The 22,734-nt window shown below is 44.5% G+C and overlaps 1 protein-coding gene, 1 long non-coding RNA gene and 1 other non-coding gene across 5 annotated transcripts; 1 reads left to right on the top strand and 2 right to left on the bottom strand.

Moving 5' to 3' along the window:
* Positions 1-3,806: 3,806 nt before the first annotated feature.
* Positions 3,807-3,878, bottom strand: TRNAM-CAU (transfer RNA methionine (anticodon CAU)). Its single transcript has one exon. It is a non-coding gene; the product is annotated as a tRNA-Met (tRNA).
* A 1,205-nt stretch (positions 3,879-5,083) lies between these two features.
* Positions 5,084-14,188, bottom strand: LOC127317260 (polyamine oxidase 1). 3 transcript variants are annotated; one of them, XM_051347787.2, is made up of 7 exons: positions 14,033-14,188; positions 13,675-13,933; positions 13,371-13,517; positions 9,194-10,004; positions 9,014-9,095; positions 8,844-8,930; positions 5,084-5,108 (listed from the first exon to the last, which is right to left on the bottom strand). In XM_051347787.2, the coding sequence occupies exons 1-6, from the start codon at positions 14,178-14,180 to the stop codon at positions 8,851-8,853; spliced, it is 1,527 nt and encodes a 508-aa protein (XP_051203747.1). In that variant the 5' UTR covers positions 14,181-14,188; the 3' UTR covers positions 5,084-5,108; positions 8,844-8,850. The 3 variants fall into 3 exon arrangements, with proteins under 3 accessions (XP_051203747.1, XP_051203746.1, XP_071679275.1); XM_051347786.2 differs by lacking the exon at positions 5,084-5,108 and adding an exon at positions 5,790-6,052; XM_071823174.1 differs by lacking the exon at positions 5,084-5,108 and having other exon boundaries at positions 8,530-8,930.
* Positions 6,067-8,495, top strand: LOC127317262 (uncharacterized). The gene is made up of 2 exons (XR_007861009.1): positions 6,067-7,675; positions 7,781-8,495. It is a non-coding gene; the product is annotated as an uncharacterized lncRNA (long non-coding RNA).
* Positions 14,189-22,734: the final 8,546 nt, after the last annotated feature.

Genomic DNA, 22,734 nt, shown 5'->3' with positions numbered 1-22,734 from the left:
TGTTTAAGCTCTTGCATCATATACTTTGCACCTATTAATGAAGAAATACATAGAGCATGCTAAAATTTGGTTTGCATAATTGGTCTCTCTAAAGTCTAGATAATTTCTAGTATTGAGTTTGAACAACAAGGAAGACGGTGTAGAGTCTTATAATGTTTACAATATGTCTTTTATGTGAGTTTTGCTGCACCGCTTCATCCTTGTGTTTGTTTCAAATAGCCTTGCTAGCCTAAACCTTGTATCGAGAGGGAATACTTCTCATGCATCCAAAATACTTGAGCCAACCACTATGCCATTTGTGTCCACCATACCTACCTACTACATGGTATTTCTCCACCATTCCAAAGTAAATTGCTTGAGTGCTACCTTTAAATTTCTATTCCTCCACCTTCACAATATATAGCTCATGGGACAAATAGCTTAAAAACTATTGTGGTATTGAATATGTACTTATGCACTTTATCTCTTATTAAGTTGCTTGTTGTGCGATAACCATGTTCCTGGGGACGCCATCAACTACTCTTTGTTGAATATCATGTGAGTTGCTATGCATGTTCGTCTTGTCTGAAGTAAGGGAGATTTACCACCTTTATGGTTAGAGCATGCATGTTGTTAGAGAAGAACATTGGGCCGCTAACTAAAGCCATGATCCATGGTGGAAGTTTCAGTTTTGGACACATATCATCAATCTCATATGAGAAAATTAATTGTTGCTACATGCTTATGCATAAAAGAGGAGTCCATTATCTGTTGTCTATGTTGTCCCGGTATGGATGTCTAAGTTGAGAATAATCAATAGCGAGAAATCCAATGCGAGCTTTCTCCTTAGACCTTTGTACAGGCGGCATAGAGGTACCCCTTTGTGACACTTGGTTAAAACATGTGCATTGCGATAATCCCGGTAATCCAAGCTAATTAGGACAAGGTGCGGGCACTATTAGCATACTATGCATGAGGCTTGCAACTTGTAAGATATAATTTACATGACACATATGCTTTATTACTACCGTTGACAAAATTGTTTCTTGTTTTCAAAACCAAAGCTCTAGCACAAATATAGCAATCGATGCTTTCCTCTTTGAAGGACCATTCTTTTACTTTTATTGTTGAGTCAGTTCACCTATCTCTCTTCATCTCAAGAAGCAAACACTTGTGTGAACTGTGCATTGATTCCTACATACTTGCATATTGCATTTGTTATATTACTTTACATTGACAATATCCATGAGATATATATGTTATAAGTTGAAAGCAACCGCTGAAACTTAATCTTCCTTTATGTTGCTTCAATACCTTTACTTTGAATTGTTGCTTTATGAGTTAACTCTTATGCAAGACTTATTGATGCTTGTCTTGAAGTACTATTCATGAAAAGTTTTTGCTATATGATTCATTTGTTTACTCATGTCATATACATTGTTTTGATCGCTGCATTCACTACATATGCTTACAAATAGTATGATCAAGGTTATGATGGCATGTCACTGCAGAAATTATCTTTGTTTATCGTTTACACCGCTCGGGACGGCAGAACTAAGCTTGGGGATGCTGATACGTCTCCGACGTATCGATAATTTCTTATGTTCCATGCCACATTATTGATGATATCTACATGTTTTATGCACACTTTATGTCATATTCGTGCATTTTCGGAACTAACCTATTAACAAGATGCCGAAGTGCCGATTCTTTGTTTCTTGTTTTTGGTTTCGTAAATCCTAGTAAGGAAATATTCTCGGAATTGGACGAAATCAACGCCCAGGGTCCTATTTTGCCACGAAGCTTCCAGAAGACCGAAGAGTCAACGAAGTGGGGCCACGAGGTGGCCAGGAGGGCAGGCGGCGCGGCCCCACCCTTGGCCGCGCCGACCTGTCTCCTGGGCCCCTCGCGACGCCCCCTGACCTACCCTTCCGCCTACAAATAGCCTTCGTTGTGAAACCCCCAGTACCGAGAGCCACGATACGGAAAACCTTCCAGAGACACCGCCGCCGCCAATCCCATCTCGGGGGATTCAGGAGATCGCCTCCGGCACCCTGCCGGAGAGGGGAATCATCTCCCGGAGGACTCTACGCCGCCATGGTCGCCTCCGGAGTGATGTGTGAGTAGTCTACCCCTGGACTATGGGTCCATAGCAGTAGCTAGATGGTTGTCTTCTCCTCATTGTGCTTAATTGTCGGGTCTTGTGAGCTGCCGAACATGATCAAGATCATCTATCTGTAATTCTATATGTTGTGTTTGTTGGGATCCGATGAATTGAGAATACCATGTTATGTTAATTATCAATTTATATCTATGTGTTGTTTATGATCTTGCATGCTCTCCGTTATTAGTAGAGGCTCTGGCCAAGTTTTTGCTATTAACTCCAAGAGGGAGTATTTATGCTCGATAGTGGGTTCATGTCTCCGTGAATCTGGGGAAGTGACAAAAATCTCTAAGATTATGGATGTGCTGTTGCCACTAGGGATAAAACATTGGTGCTATGTTCGAGGATGTAGTTACTGATTACATTACGCGCAATACTTAATGCAATTGTCTGTTGTTAGCAACTTAATACTGGAAGGGGTTCGGATGATAACCTGAAGGTGGACTTTTTAGGCATAGATGCATGCTGGATAGCGGTCTATGTACTTTGTCGTAATGCCCAATTAAATCTCACAATACTCATCATAATATGTATGTGCATGGTCATGCCCTCTTTATTTGTCAATTGCCCAACTGTAATTTGTTCACCCAACATGCTGTTTATCTTATGGGAGAGACACCTCTAGTGAACTGTGGACCCCGGTCCAATTCTCTATACTGAAATACAATCTACTGCAATACTCGTTCTACTGTTTTCTGCAAACAATCATCATCCACACTATACATCTAATCCTTTGTTACAGCAAGCCGGTGAGATTGACAACCTCATTTGTTTCGTTGGGGCAAAGTACTTGGTTTGTGTTGTGCAGGTTCCACGTTGGCGCCGGAATCCCTGGTGTTGCGCCGCACTACATCTCGCCGCCATCAACCTTCAACGTGCTTCTTGACTCCTACTGGTTCGATAAACCTTGGTTTCTACCGAGGGAAACTTGCCGCTGTGCGCATCACACCTTCCTCTTGGGGTTCCCAACGGACGCGTGTCGAACGGAAAGACAATACGTCAACCACGCGCATCAACAACTCAGTGTTTCATGTATTTTATACCCTTTATTTGGATGGTAGAGTTTATTAAAAGATTTCCCTTGAACAGGTGGGGTATTTTTCTAGTTATACACCAACCACATTCCAGATGGGATGTGTTGAGAAGCGGACAAACCTGTATGAACGGTAATAGATGACATCTATGAAAACAACATGAAAATTACACGCGCAAAAATGATACGCATTATTATTCTTCGTGTGTGTGGATCCCTCTTCTTACGTGTGAGGTCAACAAACATGAGGGGGGTTCAACGAGAGCATGAGGGACAATTCAAACGCAACCAATCATTTCTACAGAATGTGTGTACGAATAATTGGCTTTCATGTGGCAGGATGTGAAAGCATATGTCAACACACCAAGGACGAGACGCCTAACTAATTTGACGTTCTAAAAAAAAGGTATGCTATCTTTTTTTTTACAAAGTCACACGTAAATTCGAAACTGTGTAAAAAATAGTGGATATTTTTGTTCAGAGAATGACATGGTCGTTGAAAGGATGTCATAATATAGTTCTACCGTGTTTGTTACTTACTGGAAATTTGAACAAAATTGAAATTTGCACAAGCAAGCACACAAAGAAGGGAGAGAGAAATATATAGCACAAAAAAGGAGAGAAAAAAGATATCAGAGCCAGGTTTCGATCCTGGGACCTGTGGGTTATGGGCCCACCACGCTTCCGCTGCGCCACTCTGATTGTTTGATCAATTATCCATCGCAAACTTTATAGACCCACTTAGCAAATATAGTTGAGACAAAAAAAAAGCAGGGCGTAAACTAAACGGAACTGGGCCTGCTGTAGTCCGTGATGAAGGCTGGAACTGGGCCTGAAAGCGACAAGACATCCAGGTTCGTGCTTGTGCTAAGCGGAACCCAATTCATCGCATTATATTGTCCAGACCAGCCCATGCAATGAGTTATACGTCTGGATTAGGACTGAGGTCAACTGGGCATGGGCTTTTGAGTGCGTGTTCTTTGCCAACGCAAAGGTAAAAATGGAGTGTTCTAGAGCACGGTGTTGTCTCTCAACGAAAGCCTGATATGCCACCTAGTAAAGTGTGAAATAGTATAGCAAAATGCAAAATAGACTCATGTGGCATGTAAGCACACCTTTGCTATGATAAATATTCTATTTAACCGTTCTAAGTGGATTTAAACTATTTCCATGAAAACGATGGTATTCATCAAATAATTGCAGCGTTCGTTTATGATTGTAGATGAAATAAAGTTAAGTAGATCAACCCACACACTGGAGTTTCTTTTACTGAAGGAGAATTTGGCCGGGGAAGTTGCTTCATAGTTAGAATGTTAAATTGCATCAATTTATGATGACTTTCAGCAAGAACGCTGTGTGGTCTCTAATTATGTAGTTCATATTGTTTTTAGTATATATAATAGATAAATAATCCTTATCAAAGATCGTCCGATGATATCAGCTTCTCCATATGTTTTTGATCGGTCAAGATGGAATTGTAGTTGTTATTCGCTGGTATAGTCTCTTGTAAGCACCACACTAGTTGTTCAAATATTAGAAGTGTTCACATTAATTTAATCAAACTAGAAATTATCATACCAAAATTCTTGAGATTCACTAGCATAGGTAAATTAGACATGCACACACCAAGGAAACAATCGTCAATTGCATCTCCAATAATCAAGAAAGGGAAAATAATAGTATGACAAGAGTCACATATGAGTTAATTGGATGATATGCTATTATGTCGAAAGGCAAAACACGAGGAGTTGCACGCGTGGCAGTGGCAACAATAACAACAGCGGTGGCCTCAACAACATCCTTGAGGACATCACTCGGCATGGTGATACATAGTCGATGAAGGAGAATATGAGAAGTTGTGTTGAGACACTCCCCAAAACCCTCATCGGCTATCTTCAGGATACAAGAGGCAAGGTTCCAGAGGTTTCTGTCCTGGACGGCCATGCACACAGTAAACGGGATTAGCCGAAAGCATCACAACGAGAAAGAACAATGATGGTAGAGCGAGAGCACGAACATGCAGATTGACAATGACATGGACACCCATATTATAGTCAAGGAGTTCAAAGACGTCATATTACACATAGGGTGGGCCGGGCCGACGACTCAGAATCGGACTACAAAATAAACTCACCTCATAAACTTGGAGTACAAGATAAGAATAGAGATACCCAAAACAATGGAAGACTAGTTTGTTACTGATTATGAATCATACCTCTAAACCGATTTGTAACTCTAACCGTAGGTCACCTATATAAGGTGGGGTAGGGATCACCCAATTAGTGCATCACAACCTTACAACTTTACGCTACACACGATCCCTACCATCCTCAAAAATCTCTCTTGAGCGCAACCACTATATACAATCATTAAAACAGTTTAAGCATTATATAGTGCGTTCTTATAAGTCGAGACATCATGCTGTGTGATGGAAAGCATACCTCCAATGTATTTTGTAGCTCGGTCGATAGCAATTTGCAACGACACTTAGGCTTTGTGCCACAACACATTGAATGGGAAGCAAATTAGGTGTTGGTGATCGAGTGCTACCACATCTCTTATAAACTGCATCGTATGTTATTTGTTGGATATGTCCACGAGATTGTACAATAATTAGACAACACAATTTATTTGAATTTTATTTAAAAAATCAGGAATACTCTGGCAATACAACCCTTTGCAATTTTTTCTCATAAGTCTGATAAATAATAAAGTCAGTATGACTATTAACTGAGCCTAAAACATTTTTCTTCTCATGGAGAACAAAATACGGGTGCCAGAAAAAAATCACTTGGACAATAATCAACACCGACAAGTCTCTGAGAAATGGCAACTTCTGAAGTTTTCTTAATTTGTTCATTCACTTGGCGGCTAATCTGCACCATAGAAAAAACATATTGTGAAGGAGGGGAACAATAGTTAATTAGGAACAAATTTTATATATGGTCCATATGCTGTTTGTAGTACATGTCTAGTGGGTTAAATATTAGTAGGAGGACTAGTATTTACCGAGTGTGGATTTTGTATACCCAAGCATGGGTGTGGGTGTACACTTTGCCGTTTATTGGGTGTTGGAGATTCGTGCGAAGGCAGGGTCGATGGAACATTTTCCTCCATTTCTCTCATTTTCCTGTCGCGTCGCTGCATCCTTTTCTCCTGTCGTGTCGGGTACAGCACCAGAGGCTGCACTGACTCTGTCCAGAAGTGGTAGGGCGCGGTTCTCCACCCCATACCTCTCTGCCCTGATTTTCCTCGTGCTGTAGCCGCCCCCGTCCACACCGCGCGGCCGACGCGCAGGTAAAGCACGCACGCCGTTCGCCGTGCGCCATCGCCGTGCGAGCCGGGCACACTGCGACGCTGACGCGCAGGTAGAGCACGCCGTCGCCGTCGCCGTCGCCAGCGAGTCGGCCACACCGCGCCGCCGACGCGGACGCCGTCGCCGTGCGTCGTCGCCGTTGCCAGCCATTGCTCCTTGGTGCCCGGGTCGCCATTGCTCCTCGTCGCCGGCGAGAATCAAGTTTTCTCTATCCGCCCCCAACCTTCCCCGCTCGCGGACCGAGCTGCGCCGCCCTTTTTTAGCCGCCGTCGCGGCTGCTGTGCGGTGCATCCAGTCAGCCTCCCGTCCTCTCCGCCGTGCGGTCGGCGCGGCTGCTCTACGTTGCAGCTACTCCACCACTCGCCCTCTCCGTCGGGCAACCGGCGCTCAGTCTCTCGCTGCCGGGGCATCCGTTTCCTTTTGTCTCCTCCTCTCTTTTTTTCACTCCCTGATGTATGACCTTGGGCTACACTTGCAGGTAATCTCCGGCGGGGCAAGTCCAGCCCTCACCCTCGACACAGATGGTGCCACCGTCTGTGCCGAAGAAGCGCAAGGTGCATCTCCCGGAGAACGAGGTGCTCGCGCGCAGGATGCTCGAGAAGCACAGCTCGTTAGCATCATGCTTGCCGGCGCCTAGCCGCCTACAGCGGTGTCTGCCTCGCCAAGCATCCATTCTAGACTCTCCGCGACTTATCCCGTATACTAGTACACATTTGTCCACCTCTCAACTTTTCTCCTTCACGCTGCTGCGATGAGTGTGTGTAAGGAGACTATGTTTTGGTCGATTCTGGGTCATGTTCTCTGATCGGGCGCAAAATGTCGCACTTCTCTTCCGTAGTCAGACACAAATCAGAGGTCTCTTCCGTATTCAGCTCCTTAAGAAGAGACGTTGACAGTTGATATTTCGTCAGGGAAATGCTGGTGCAACAACGCTGGGCTGTTCAGTTGAAGAGATTATGTGCCAGTTATCTTGAGTTTTATCTTAACGGAACCTTTTTGCCGACTCATTTGACATTTACTCTGTTCTTCTTATGTTCCAGTTTAGAAGGATTTCATTTTTTCATCTAATGAATCAAGATAATCATGTACACAATCACAAATGTAGGAATCTTTGGTGAGATTCCATTGCAGCGCGCTCCACGCCACTGCAATTGAAATCTGCATTTTGCTCATCCCGTTCATGGTAGACCACCGTTTGGTGCTCCCTGTTTTTCTTTCAGTCCACTTCAGACATCCTCCTCCTTCTCAGCTCGGGCAGTCTTTGTCTTCGACGAGTATCTTCTTGCAGGCCTCGTAGAACATGGAGATACCGGCGGCGGGAATGAGCTTGACGCAGCAGGGACCGAGCCACCGAGGCCATGGTGCATCCAATACCGGTGCCATTTTTACTGAGAATGCAGTACACGGCGCGCATGATGATCTTGTACACATGTCGACGAGGGCGCCCGTGAAGGTGAGCGCCTCGGCTGTCGATGAAGGGCCGCCACCCACCACGGCCACACGCATCAGGCGCGCCGGGCGGAGGAGGATCAAGAGATGGAGAGGCAAACTGGAGAGCGGCAACTAGTGGGCGGCGCATGAGAAGAGGCTCGGGGAGAGGAGGAGGACGACGCGCCGTCTTCTCGCCCGCGTGCAAGAGTACGCCATGGTTCATGTCCTGCCGATGTACATGCCGCCATGCTTTGAGTCAACATGCTCTAAGGTGACTCCATGTCTGCCCGGCTCGTCCTCCGCCGCGGCCGCATCCTCCGGCGGAGCCGCCACCGCCGCCGCCCCCGAATCCGGCGCCGCCGCATCCGCCGCCAGTGCCGCTGCGCAGAGAAGACTGGGACATGGTGCTTCTCTGATGCAGAGTGGATGAGATGGTGGTGGACAAGAGGGGAATCGGGAGGAGAGGTGCTGGTCGCAGCCGGCCGCTGTCGGGTGAGAGAGGAAAAGCAGTTTGATGTTGTCATGAAAACTATCCCTTTTGTAATAGGCAGGGGTCTTATGTCTTGCCCTTTATAACTTGGTTTAGTGTTTGCCTGAACGCTAGCATTAGGCGGCGATCCTTTCCCTTTTTCCTTCGTTTTATGTCAGAACCACTGTATTTTCGTTATCTTCTGGTAATGAAAATTCGATCCTTGTGGATCGTTTGGAAAAAGAAAAAAAAGCAGCGGCATGGTGGAGTCATCCCGTGTCGGGTGGCTTTATGCCCCTGTTCATGGGACCCAACTACTTTAGAGAATTGAAGGAAAAAAGAGCAAAATAATTTCTCTCACTTGCCATCTTGTCCGAATCTCCAACCATCTAACGGCTATGGAACCACCCACACTCATGCTTGGGTGTACAAATGTATTTCCCGTATTTACCTTTGGATTAAGCATTCTTCCCCTTGACATTGTACTTGCACATCTTTTTCTTGGCACAGTTGATCAAGATGTCAGCAGAATCAATACCTAGAAGAGACAATGCATGGTATATGAATACCTCATGTGTTCGTACCAAGAATCCAAAAACGAATGAGAAACTTGTAAATTACCAGCAAGATACGCTCCATGGACATAGCCGTTGTACTTTTCGCTGGTATGCTCACCGGTGAAGTACACCCGCCCAACAGGAGCCTGAATTAATTACGTATACCATAGAAACAGGAAATTATGTTACGTCAATGGAATTCAGAGGGCAACCTATTTAAAATCCAAGATGGATGTATATGTACCCGGATGAGGTCGTATTCGTAGCGGTTGACGCCAATGGGCCAGTTAGAGAAGGTGCCCTTGAAGAACCTGTTGGACCACCACCTGGGCACGAGGATCTCTGTGGCGTCCGGCACATCCTCACCGGGGAACATCTTCCTTAGCACGTCCACTGCCTCCGCCATGGTCTCGCTGTCAGGCTGCTGCTCGATCCTCCTCGACTCGTCGTCGGTGACGGTCACCAGCAGCACGTTGGACCCCGGGTACTGCTTCTCGAACTGCTGCCACACCGGGTAGTACCCTCTCCTCTCGCTGGCGTGGAGGAAGAACTCCGTGCCAGGCCCCTCCGGCCAGAACCTCTTGGGGAACTTGAGGAAGATCTTGGTGTACACTGCCATGTCGAACTGGTAGATGGACACAATCTTCCAAGAAGGCAGCTTCGGCTTGAACCGTATGAGGTCGGTCTGCAGGACGCCGAGGCTGGCGGAGACGACGACGTAGTCCGCCCGGTACACCTTGCCGTCCTCCGTCCTGACCGCGACGCCGCTCGGGAAGTAGGTGATCTCGCGCACCACCGTGTTTAGCTTGAGCCTTGGGTCGACGATGGCGCCGGACTTGCGGTCGGTCCTGAGGTATTGCCCAGCGACGTGGTACACAACCGACTCGTAGCCGCGTTGGTCGGCCACGAAGTAGACGTCATCGCCGAAGTTGTCGAATGTCGGGAGAGGCTGCGTGTTCTGCAAGCTCGTCACGCGTGGCGGCTCCGCGAACTCGAAATCGTGCTCGAAGTAGTCCACCACCATGTCCACTGGCGTCGATGGACCGCTAGGCATACTGCAGTAGGTACGAATTACTCCATCCGTTCTTTTTTAATTGACTCAAATTTAGTATAAAGTTGTACTAAATCTGAGTCAATTAAAAGAGAACGGAGGGAGTACATGACAATGAAATATAAAAAGAAATGCAAGTGTGTACGCTACCCATGGAAACATATTGGAGGAGTAAATTGAGGTACTCCCTCCAATCTCTTCTAAAAGGAGTAGATGATTTTCTTTTGCGAATGTATTGGTTGAGGTAGATGAATTGATAAAGTATGTTCCAGTTTTCATGCATTGTATCATTTATTATGTTGTAGTACCATCTCACTTTTTTTCATTTATTGTCTTGTCATACCACCAAAATAAACATCTTGAGATGTGTGATGTTACTAGCTACTATGTAGTACTACCTCCGATTCAAGTAATAAGGCGACCTTGTTTTACGTGCTTTTCGTTTGACTAAGAATTACTTCAAATATATAAAGATTGTTTGTATGAAATTAACATCATTAGAAAATGCTTTTCAATACGAATCCAACGATATTAATTACATATAATATAACCAAAATTTTGTTACTTAATTTTTATGGTCAAAGTTCGTCTTGGAATACATGTGCGCCTTATTCCTTACTTACTATGCATGTGAAACTATTGTTGCATGCAGTAATTAATGAAGGGAGTTATGAATTTCCTTGGTCTTTGCGAATTGGCTCTCTAACAATGAGGATTTCTTAGAGCTGCAGGTTAGGTAAAATGGTTATGTAGCATTATAATTAATAAAGAAAAATAATGATATTGTATCTTAGCTAAGAAATAACACTTGCACGGAGCTAATAGGCAAAATGCATTACGAGGACAACCACATGCAAGCATGTCTTAAAAATTATCAAAGATAGATACAACCTTAAGAGACAATGCATTGTAGATACCTAGTGGAAGTCACATAGATAATAATATAGTACTACGTACAATGCCAACTAACCATTTTGGTGATATGGCAAAACATTAATTGAATTTTTTTGTTTTAGTAACTAACTATGTTACCATCATACCAGGTTGTTCATAATGGTCGTATCTTTGGTGCTGTTTCTAACGCTGCCACGTCGTATCAGATACGGTAGACGAGAAGAGTCCCTAGTGCATCGTATCCTTTTGTTCTATGCACCTTAAATTCACTCAGGGATCTTGTATGCTATGTACCAATCTGGCCATGAGAAGAGAAAAGGAAAGAGAGGGATAGGAAGCTGCACAAGATCGACCATTATCGTTTTCTTCTAGATTCGTTGGACAAGATATGGTTCTACGCTTGCATATAGCAATATTCTCTCTCTGCATTTAGTCGTACGTGGCTGACTCGCCGCATTGGAGACAACCTCACACATTTCAAGATAAGATGAGCTATAATAAATATGATTTTGCATGATAGCACATATATATGTTACTACCCACCATGAAGGTACTAACATAGATTAGTAATAATTGTACTATATATATGTTACTCCACACTAACACCGTTACATATGATAACATGCTGAGAACCAACCCATTATAAAAGCCTTATAATCCCTAAAAGGAGAATGTGGGACATAATATGTGGTTCCTTCATGCCGCCTTATCAACCAAGCTAGGGACAGAATATGTGGAGTACTAGCATCCATGGAGACATGATTTTTTTGTGAGCTGAATTATTGCTACTGCAAACTACTTCCTCCATTGGCTAATATAAAATATTTTAGCTTTTTGTAGATCTATCTATTTTGCTATGTATTTACTCTATTTTTAGTGTATATATAGATCCACTCATTGTGGTGTATATCTTGTTCACTTTAAAATATCTAAAATCTCGCATACTTATGAACAGAGTAGTAGTATTAGACCCGTTCAAAAAGCTTGGCTGCCTCCCTCGCAAAAAAAGAAAAAAAAAAAAAAGCTTAGCTGCCTCGGCTTTTGGTTCAAAGTATTACTATAGTACTTCGTTCAAGGCTGTTCTTTTGTTCTCCGGTGGGGTAGCTATCATATAATACTAGCATTTCACTGATCTTGTCTGATCTCACTTTAATCGTCCCGCTCTATCGGTAACGAAAATATAGAGGTGGCAGGGACGTACATGTGGAAATAATATTGAACTAATTCAAAAGGAGTGCGAAATTGTATGTTGCACTCTGTCGTTCATGTTTCTAACTACTCCTGGACATAGTAGTGGTCCTTATTTGCTAACATTCACTATATATGTGTACGTGAAGATCTGTTAATTACGGTAAATGTACTGATGTGCTTTGTAACGCAGTCTCTCTGCTAGGCATTATAAGGACACAGAACTTCTCTAAATTCTTGGAGATTATAAGGTGTCTATCATTCATTGTCCTCTCTCCCCTAATTTATGTTTTCTTGTTCCCCCTCTTTTCTCTCATGCATATTATTTGTGAATTCTTTAATAAATGAGGATAAGCTATGACTTTCTTGGTCCTAATGAATTGACCATCTGGCCTAAGACTATTTTGTGTGAATCATACTCCATTATTAGGTAATGTGCTGGTGTAGATAGGATTAAGAGTGAAAGGTGAGCATCAACCAGTCGCCTGTCGCTAGTAGAGTAAATATCACAGGACAATCCAATTAATATTGCTCCTTGCTCACCATGAGATTTATTTTAACCATTAATTATTGTCAATAAATTATTAGTTATAAGCAACAAAGAATAGTACTATCATCAGTGGACAACGCACAGGACAACGCAACAACAGTATTCCACGCTAATTAGATACTCCCTTCTTCTCAGTTTACTAGTCTTCCCCGTATCCCTAGGTCGCCAATTTGATCTATATAATTTAAATTATATAATACAAAAATTATATCATTATAAAATAGAACATCTAAACTTTCTAATGGTATAACTTTTATAACATATAAGAAAAGTTAACTTGATCAAATTTGCGACCTATGGATACGCGTACACCTAATAAACGGTGAGAGAGGGAGTACGGAGCACTCCTATATGTGTGTCAGAGTGTCGGATGGGAATCATACTAGATTAACTCGTACTACGTTAATTAGCTTATCGCTTTAGTTATAATAATGTCACAGTATCGAGATCCACGTGCATAAAGCCCGAGGGTCACCTCGGCATCCACCGGCTGAGCTATACTAGCACTGGACCCTTGAGTATGGCGAAGGAGTATGGCCGAGATTGGCCAAGATCATAGAGAGAGTATCTAGTGGTACAGAGGTTATGTGTACTACCAGTTTCCCCATGGTACTTACATAAGGCAAGGTTCATTGACTAAACCCAAAAGAATCTACCCAGATCTTATGCATGGTTTCCTGTAGTGTAGCTAGCTAGTTTAGTGAGAGTGGAAGGTACGTTGTGAGATTAGGAGCGTACTGGTCATTGAGGCGTTGCATGGCCATGACGGACATGTCCTGCTGGCCGCTGTGGTGCAAGGTGCCGGCGAGCTTGCTGCCGCTCTCTCCCACCTCCTCCATTCTCTTGATAATCTTGTCGACAAGTTTCTCCTCGTAGAGACCACCGCTGGATCCACAAAACAAACAAGGTATACACAGGATCATCCAAGGAAAATATTCTACTTGTACCTTAATGCACATAAGCAAAGGACCTATTAAAAGCAAGCAACTGATCTACTATATGATAAAAAGGGCTACTACTATATGATAAGACTTATATATACTCTTGCTTGTAGATGTTGCTGGCGAGGTGGTCGAAGTCGGAGCGGAAGGTGCGGAGGTTGAGGCCTCCGGTGCTGTTGGCCATGGTCCAGATGGGGTTCATCTCGTCGCCGTTCACTCCCTCCACCCAGTTGGCTCCCATCTCTACGTTCACCCCGGCGAACTTGGTCTTGTGGATGCGGCCGCCGATGCGGTCAGTCGCCTCCAGGATTAGGAGATCGGTTATCCCGGCCTCCGACAGCCTCTTCCCAGCCGAGATCCCTGCAAAACATCTAACGTTAAGAACGAGAAGCATCCGTTTCCTTGAGTGAAGAGAGCCATGCATGCATATGCATGTAGTGTAGCTAGCAAGGCTCTTACCCGACATGCCGGCGCCGACGATGATGACCTTGGGACCGGCGGCGGTGGACAGAGAGGCATATTGTGCTACAGCAACGACGAGCACCAGAACTATGACTGTGGAGGGCTTCATCTCTCTCTTTCTCTCTCTAAGCATGTGTTGAACCATAGAGGTCTAACGGGGAGTTTATATGAGCACTAATAAGGACACGGTGCAAGATGCTACGGGTGCCTTTTGAATTATGGTATTAATATTATTGTATGCTTCCCGTGTATCTTGTGCAGTGTGTGCTGTAGTCGGGTCGATGGGAATTCCTTTTCCCATATGTTTGTTTACGTACGTCGAGTCGGTCATTGCTTTATCTAAACCATGTTGGTTCTAGCTAGCTCTAGTTAAGATATTCTTTGCTGATCGACGTGTGATGCGTTGGAAGCAACCTTACCTTATTATGAGTACACGCACTCTGCCCACCAACCATTGTGTTTGGTGATGGAATAACATGGCAACAAGCTACTACTCGTGTGCGAGTATAGCGCACACAGTTTGACTTTGATCACCGGTAAACCCTGCAACTAATCTGATAGTAGTAACAAGTAAATTTTGAGATCACCATGTTCACTAGTGGAGAAACGTCCATTCGTACCGGTTCCAGAGGGGCATTCGTACCGGTTTTGCAACCGGTATAAAACATCTGGTACAAAAGCCCCCCCTCCCCCTTCGTACTGGTTCCTTACGAACCGGTATTAAAGGGGCCTCCACGTGGGCCACCAGGAGAGCTCAGGGCCAGGGAGGTTTGGTACCGGTTTGTAATACGAATCGGTACCAAAGGTTGCCACACGCGGCACAGAAAATGCATGAATCTCTGCCGCGGCAGAGAATTCAGGGTTTAGGGTTTTTTGAGGGGTTTAGGGGTATCGGAGCGTTTCATATCGCGTCGATGCAACAGAAACGTGTTTGGGTTTAGGTAGTACATGAAGATCAAGGTGATGCATATCAAGTTGGTGCATATAATATAACACACATGTAATTGCATAAGATCGCAAATTAAGTAGTACATGCATGAAGATCGATCTTCATGCATAGTGGTACTCTCCGAGGCGTACTCTATATATGTCTATTACATGTAGCATAGTGGTACTCTCCGACTCAAACTATATGTAACATGTACATCTTCATTCATAGTGATACTCTGCGTATGGTGGTAAGACGTCCCGAAGGAAAAAATCCCGCCAATTCCTCGCCTATTGCTATGAAGCGGTCCTCGATTGAGAGCTTGTTCCGCTTTCTTGCCAACTATAAAAGAATAAGATACAAATGAATACATGAGCTACGTGTGTGTATATATATATATATGGAAAATAGTGGGCTACCATGGGTGGTAGCTATGCATATACATCCAACCATTAGATCTTCTATAGGGAGCACACAAGGAGCACACGGTGTTAGACCATTTTGTTTTCATCCGATTTCGAACAAGCGCCTCCGTTAGTTAACCATACCGCAATTCTTACAAATACCAAAACAACAACCAGCCACGGACACGGTTTGTACCACAGGAAAAGAACCCGTCGGACGGTTAATATCCAAAACCTAAACAACACCACGGTGCGGATCGTACAGACACTTCATACAAACCGTAGCAATTTTTTTGCCAAAACAACAACCAAATGACGGTCACGGTTGGCAGTTTTTTGAGTTGACTACGTGTGGATAGCAACTAATGGCATCACCTTATTTTTTAAATCCCGTGTACTACTACCAGAACCGTTCCGACTCAAATGTGTGAAAACAAGTAAAAAAAGCAAATTTTCATACGTATGGCTCTAGCTACCGTGTCATCGGTACAAATTGTCAAAAGGTGTAAGAAAAGCTAAATTTTCACACGAGGATTGTTTTCACCATTGCCGACTCAATGTGTGAAATCATGTTAAAAAAATTACAGTGGGTATTTTTTTCTCTTCACAGAGCTGATCAACTCGGCAACAATTACAGTGGGCATTGAGTCTCGCTCCTAAAAAAGAACCCGCCGGAATCCACGATGGCCGGGGGTGTGGGGAGATGTTGCCATCAAGCGACTCCGCCCTCACCTGGCTCCTGCCGCTCCCACCGACGCAAGACCACCCCCGCATCACAGCGCGCGGGAAGAAATCAAGGTGTCGCGCAGGCCGAAGAGAGGGGTGGAGGCGGGCGGGTGCTTGGTTGTGGAAGGCTCCTGACGGGGGCGAGGTCAGCCGGCGCCCGTGCCCGTCCTCCATCCGGCACGGCTACGGCAGCCGTTCCCGTCCAGCCCTGCACGACGCCCGTTCCCCCGTACCCATCGCGAATCCCACCACGCCACCCCCACCGGGAATCCCACCACCGGCGACCTCCACCGGGTTCCGCGCCGGCAGGGAGGCCACACACTTCCTGGTTCCACGCCGTCGCCGGGAGGCCGCGAAGCTCCTTCTCGTCGCGCCCCCAAGGTCGTGACCCTCCTGCTCGCCGCGCCGCCGCCGGGAGGCCGAAGCTCCTGCTCTCCGCGTTGCTGCTAGGAGGCTGCAAAGCTCCTATTATTCGCGTCGCCAAGGTTGTGACTCTGCTGCTCGCCGCCATGCCACCGGGTGGCCGGGAAGACCTGCTCGCTGCGTCGCCGCGAAGCTCCTGCTCGCCGCGCCGCCACCGGGTGGCCGGGAAGTCCTGCTCACCGCGTCGCCGCCGGGAGGCCGCGAAGCTTCTGCTCGCAGCACCGCGAAGGTCGCGTCCCTCGTGCTCGCCGTGCAGCCGCCGGGTCGCAGCGTCCCTGCTGTTCCCACGCCGTCGCCGGGAGGCAGGGCCTGCTGTTCCCCACGTCTCCGTCGGGAGGCCAAGCACCTCTTGCTTGATGCTTCTCTGCTATCTGGGCACACCTGGTCCTCTCGTGCTTCCGGCCATCACGGTAATGGCCGAGGATGGTTGGTGTTTCTCGGACCGTGTTTCTCTTCCCAGTTATCCTCTTTCTGTCCCCCCTCTGTTTTGTTTCTAAGTAGGGAAGTTCAGCTATTGCTCGATAGGAATCACACATGTTTTGGCAAGGTAGTGCAGGCTTTCAAAACAGTGCAAAAAATCGGTGTGGATGATTCGCTAGTTCAGAACATTAGTGCAAAACACGGCTGAAATTCTATTTTCGGTCGTCTGAACTGTCCATGTCGGTATCATGAACTGCTTCCTCCTTCCTCCTCTGTCGAATTGGTCCCATGATGAAACGGGATTTTAGTGGTGTTTCTAATCCCTTGTTGATTTGTGTGAGAATTTTGAAATCCATGTTCATTCAAATAAATCGTACAGTAGAAATTTTTATCAGGATTTGCTTCACTAGGCGATGTTGATTTTGTTTGTTTCGTCTGAAAGATCCAGTTCCGTTTCTTCACGGATTTCCCAAATTCTACATTTTTTTTTAGAAATTCTACTTATGTTTGCTTATTTTCTCTTACTGCCATCCCTTACATTGGAGCAATCATCACCCCTCTCAACTACCGCTGGGTAAGAACATTCTTCTTCCCCTAATCTAATCAAGAGCACCCGCACACCATCATAATCTCCCAACTCGCTTCACAAGTTTTTGATAGGTATTTTTCTGAATGTGCTACTCTGAAGAATGGGATATTAAACAATGGGGTTCTCTTTCTTGTCATCTAGAGCTTCGAGGAGACAACACATGCCCTAGAGCTTGTGCGACCGTCGGCGTTCATCTTTGATGGAAGTTACAGCTCATGGGTGCTCCAGTTGATGGAGAGCAAGAGATTCTCAACCATTGGTCTTTACCTCACAATGGGGGACCCTGTCAGCACCAGCGAACCTGCAAGTTTTTGTTTTGGATTATTATGCAGAGGATGAAGAAGATACATGTTTCCTTCCCTTTTTAGGATTGATCAGTCAGTTTGAAAATAAACCTTTGCAGCATATAGTACTGGCATTTTGTAATCCTATGTATTCAACATATCATTTTCAGTCATGTCACTTAATCATATCAAGAGAACTTACGGAGGAACTACGGTGATGGAGCCTGTGTCGGCTCCAAGGGATGTAGCTTTGATATGCTTTACATCTGGTAAAAGATATGGGCTGGTTCGTTACATTGATTTGTATTCATCGTTTTTATCTGAAGTTCTAGAGTATTTTCACTTTTTTATCCCTGCATTGTATGTTTATTGCATGTTCACCTGCATACAGCCCCTCTGTATGCCATATCGGAGGGATCTCCTCATGCTTGGTCATCCTGATGGCTGGAGGCTGCCATGTTCTGATACCTAAATTTGACACAAAATTGGCTACCTAAGCCATCTAGGAACGCAAAGTGACTTTTTTTTTAGAAAGTGACTTGTTTCATCACCGTTCCAGCAGTAATGGCTGACCTACTGTCCTATGCTCAGTAAGAAGTAACACTAAAGTACAACTCTAAAAGTCAAACAGTCCGTGTACAGTTTGTTGTTGAGTTTTTGAATTTGATCAGGAAAGACAAGATATCAGGGTGCGGGACTGTGACCAAGATCCTCAATGGTGGTGAGGGGTTGTCAGATGAGCTCACAAATGGGGCGTCTCACTTATTCATTCTGCTACCATCGTTTCATCTTATGGTATTATCTTCTTACTATCGATATCGCCGCTTCACTTTATCTGCAATTTCTGCAGAATTATGTTTACCTGCAGTCATTTTTATGTTTACAGGCACTAAACTCTTTTATCTGCGTACTAAACTTATTTTTAACATGGATGCCTGAAGCATGTTCTTCTATGACATTCATGCCTATCAACAAGCTGGAACTTCAAGAAACCAAGAACAAATCTGGAGGCATATGTGTTTGAAAATCACCTATATATATGATCAGTTTGAAGTGTGGTCGGCAATGTATAGAACTGATCGTATATTTGTACATGTGGTGAAATTTGAACTAAATGTTGGAAAGTTTTGAAGCCCCACACCAGCTGTATTTGTTCCTGGCATGGCTACTAATAAAAACGTTGTTTTGCACTCACTCTGACAACTTATGCACGGCACGGACCAACTAGTACCGAGCTGTGAAAGATTTGTGGATTCAGAATTTTTTGTCAACCGCATGCAACCGCGCTCTGACAAACGTAAAACTGCTTGTCCAGGTTTTGTGCATTCAAATTCGATACAACTATCAAATTAAGGGGACCACTAACGAGCCGGGATAAGTGTGCATTCAGATTTTATTATCAACTGCATGTGAAAAAATGCTGCGAATATAACAACCGTGCCATAAATAGTTTGGGCATTCAACCACAATTCAACAGTTTAACCACGACTACGGCTATCTTGAACCACTATATTTTATTGAATCAATTCCAACCGCACACAGATGATAGCTCACTCGCAGTGCCAGACAACCGTAACCGTTGCAATGTGTGTTTTTAGAAGCAAAACAACAATGTGACTATGGTAGCTACTAGTACTTGCATGACAAAACCAGACAACCATAGCCGTGGCAATGTGTGTTTTTAGAAGCAAAACAACAATGTGACTATGGTAGCTACTAGTACTTGCATAACAAAATGCATACGGTATGGCATATGCTACCGTTACCGATACAAATTGTCAAAATAGGTAAAAAACGACAACTTGCACACGGTATGGTTACCGTGACCGTGTGATTTTGTCATTTCACTACCAAACATCTATACTGGCAGAGAACCAAAACACCGTTACATGAGATGACGGACCCTTTTTTTGATCTGCACCTGGAGAGAGTTGGAGCCCCACTATCCAACGGTTGCTATCCTATGCATAGCTACCACCCTTGGTAGAAAATCCGCGTCGATATATATATATATATATATATATATATATATATATATATATATATATATATATATCAAATCACAATCAAACAACTATTACTGAAACTCAGCACAACTTATGATAAGAAAATAAATTTGTAAATATTGTTTTCGTACCTCTTTATTTCTTTCATTATTCGTTCTCTCGCTGATAATTCTGTGGATGTACTCGCAAATGTAGTATCCACATAGATCAGTCCATTGTGGTTTTTGCGGGTATTTCTTTACAAGAATATAATTCAATCAAACAATAGTGAAGTATGATAAATGTGTGTGGACCTAGGTAGTACTACTTACTTTCGCACGCCATCGCAGCTTCGGTTGCCATTCATGGGACTTATCTTCCTTGATGAAAGTTTCCCATACGCTGCCCGACAAAAGAAAATGCATAAAAGAGTTATCAATTAGTTGATAGCAGGAAATTAACGAAACAAACCGATAAGAATTAAAATTACCTTATGAGCATAAGAAAACAAGACTTGTATAGTTCTGAATTTTTGCTTAGTGAGTCAAAAACTTCAACTTCTCCATCGTACATTTTGATGACGAGAAGAATAAAGTGAAACCTACGCACATCTAAATATGTAGTGTCATATATATAAGTTATCAGTTAAAATTTTGGCATATGGTGAGCAAAATATAATGTGTTATAAGACAGTAAGACTCACTGGAAGTTGTAAGGACAAATTATTAGCCTTTTGTCATGTTGTCGCTTCAAAAACCTTAGAAAAGTCTCCGGTGTATCCTTGTTATAGAGGGGTTCTTCTATGGTTCTAACATACATTGTGTCCAGGTCAATGAACACAATGTTCGTGATTTCGTCCCTTTTGCATTCGAGCATCTTCGATCTGCATAATATAGCGCACAAAAGATTATAATTTGCAGACAATGAACGAGTTGAGCTAAAGACTTGTCAAATTAAATAAATCACTTACAGACAATAGCAACTGATGATAGATTTGTCGAGGGCACGGAGATTGTATAACTGGAAAAGTTCGTTGAAGTCAACGTTCACACAGTATTCCTGGAAGTAGTGCTCTTCCCTAACTCGCACCATGATAGTATCGGTCCCTCCCTTTGAGGCATTAAGGTACCACGAATGTAAGTTATGCATACGTGTTGGTAGCTTCCTGAGATTCTCGACCAAATCTTTCCCTTGAACAAATTGATATGCTCGTTCAGCGAAGGCGTAATCGGTTGTGTTTTGTAGAGAACTTTGAACGGCCTTCCCGTCAAACACCTTCAGAGGGGGGACCGATTGAACGGGTTGTTGTCCGAGCTGGTAGACTTGGTGTATCCCTTTTATCTCCTTGACACCCGATTGAACGGGTTTTTTCGCCTCGATCATCTTGTCATACGACCTTTCAATAGAACGCCTATATTCAGATGGCGGCGATGGTATAGGGTCATATAGATTTTCAACGGTACGCACAACTTTCACCGGATCTAGTCTCTTCTCAAAAGGTATCTCTGGCACTTTCGGTGCAAAAAAGGCTTTCAGCTCGGACTCAACGGTTTCCCTATTTTCCTCTTCACTTTTTTCCCAAGGTAACTTCTCAATGGGCGGCTGTGGTTTCTCCTTTCTAGATCTCTTCCTAGGCGGCGTACCGTTCCGCTTAACGGGCGCTGTCTTACGCGGAGGATCTCGAGATGGTGGACTCACGCTGGGGTCCCTCTCAGGTAGGTGTGGACTTGGCTGCTCACGAGGACTGCTACCAGGAGGAGTCGATGGCATTTGCTGCTCATGTGGAGGAGTCGGTGGCATTTGCAAAAGGATGATGTACTTCTTCGGCCATAGGGCGAAACCGTGCTTGACATCGGCCAGTGTCCTCTCATCGTCACCTCTAGGAATATCAAGCTCCACTGTTTCAAAACCAGGAACAACTTCATCCACCCAAACACGAACACAACCAGGTGGAATGGGCATATGATGGTGTGTTGCTCCATCTTCACTTGGGTACACATAGCCGGCCGCCACCTTAACGGACGTGGTCCTGAATAACATATGTAGCTCGCAATATGTCTTCTCCGTGACATAATCCACGGGGTAGCTTCCTCCACATCCGTCAAGATGCGAGGAACCGACACTGCTTCTTCGTTGAGATGGGGCAGCATCGGCTTGTGGATCCTGTAGAAACAGCGACTGATCAGGTGCCCTCTGATTTTTCTCAAGCGCCTCGACCCTATTTAAAATTTTTGTTAACGTGTCGGCGTCCTTCTTCTTCTTTCGTGAACGGCTTCTATAAGTGTCAGCGCTGTCCGGCCACGCTTCCTTCAAGGTGAGACCTGGGCGAGCTCGTACCCGTCCAACGTGTTCAGGATTCCCCAGAGCGAGTGTCAGCTCGTCATTCTCTCTATCGGGAATGTACTCTCCCTTTCCGACCTTGTCAATTGCATCTACAAGCTTCGGTACGATTGCCTCAATTTTTTCCTTCCATTTTCCCTGCGCAACGATCAGCCCTGTCTTTGGGTCCAACCCTGCCCCATGCGCGAACAACCAGAACTTGGACCGTTCGGGCCAGTCCCATGTCTGTGGAGTGATTCTTGCATTCATCAGTTTATTTTCAAACGTTGTCCACTTCGGAATGGCAGTCTTGTAGCCACCTGACCCCAAATGATGCCAAAGTTTCTTCTTTGAAGCATTTTTCGTATTTGTGACCGATCGGGACACAAAAGTAGACGATTGCTTATACCTCTTAAATGCGGGCCAGTGATCTTTTATCTTCACTAGATTATCATCGAATACTGGATCTTCATTCTTATATTTGTCCCATAATTTTTTCTTCCAGGTCTGGAATTGTATGGCCATCTTCTTCCATGTCCATTCCTTGACTTTATTCTTCTGGCATTCCGTCATGTCTTCCGGTAGGCTGAATCGTGTCAGTAGACTGTCCCAAAGAAAAAA

Source organism: Lolium perenne, chromosome 7 (genome assembly GCF_019359855.2).
Source record: "Lolium perenne isolate Kyuss_39 chromosome 7, Kyuss_2.0, whole genome shotgun sequence".
Classification (NCBI taxonomy): Eukaryota; Viridiplantae; Streptophyta; class Magnoliopsida; order Poales; family Poaceae; genus Lolium; species Lolium perenne.
Note: the sequence above shows the minus strand (reverse complement) of the source record. Positions and strands in the feature narration are given on the sequence as shown.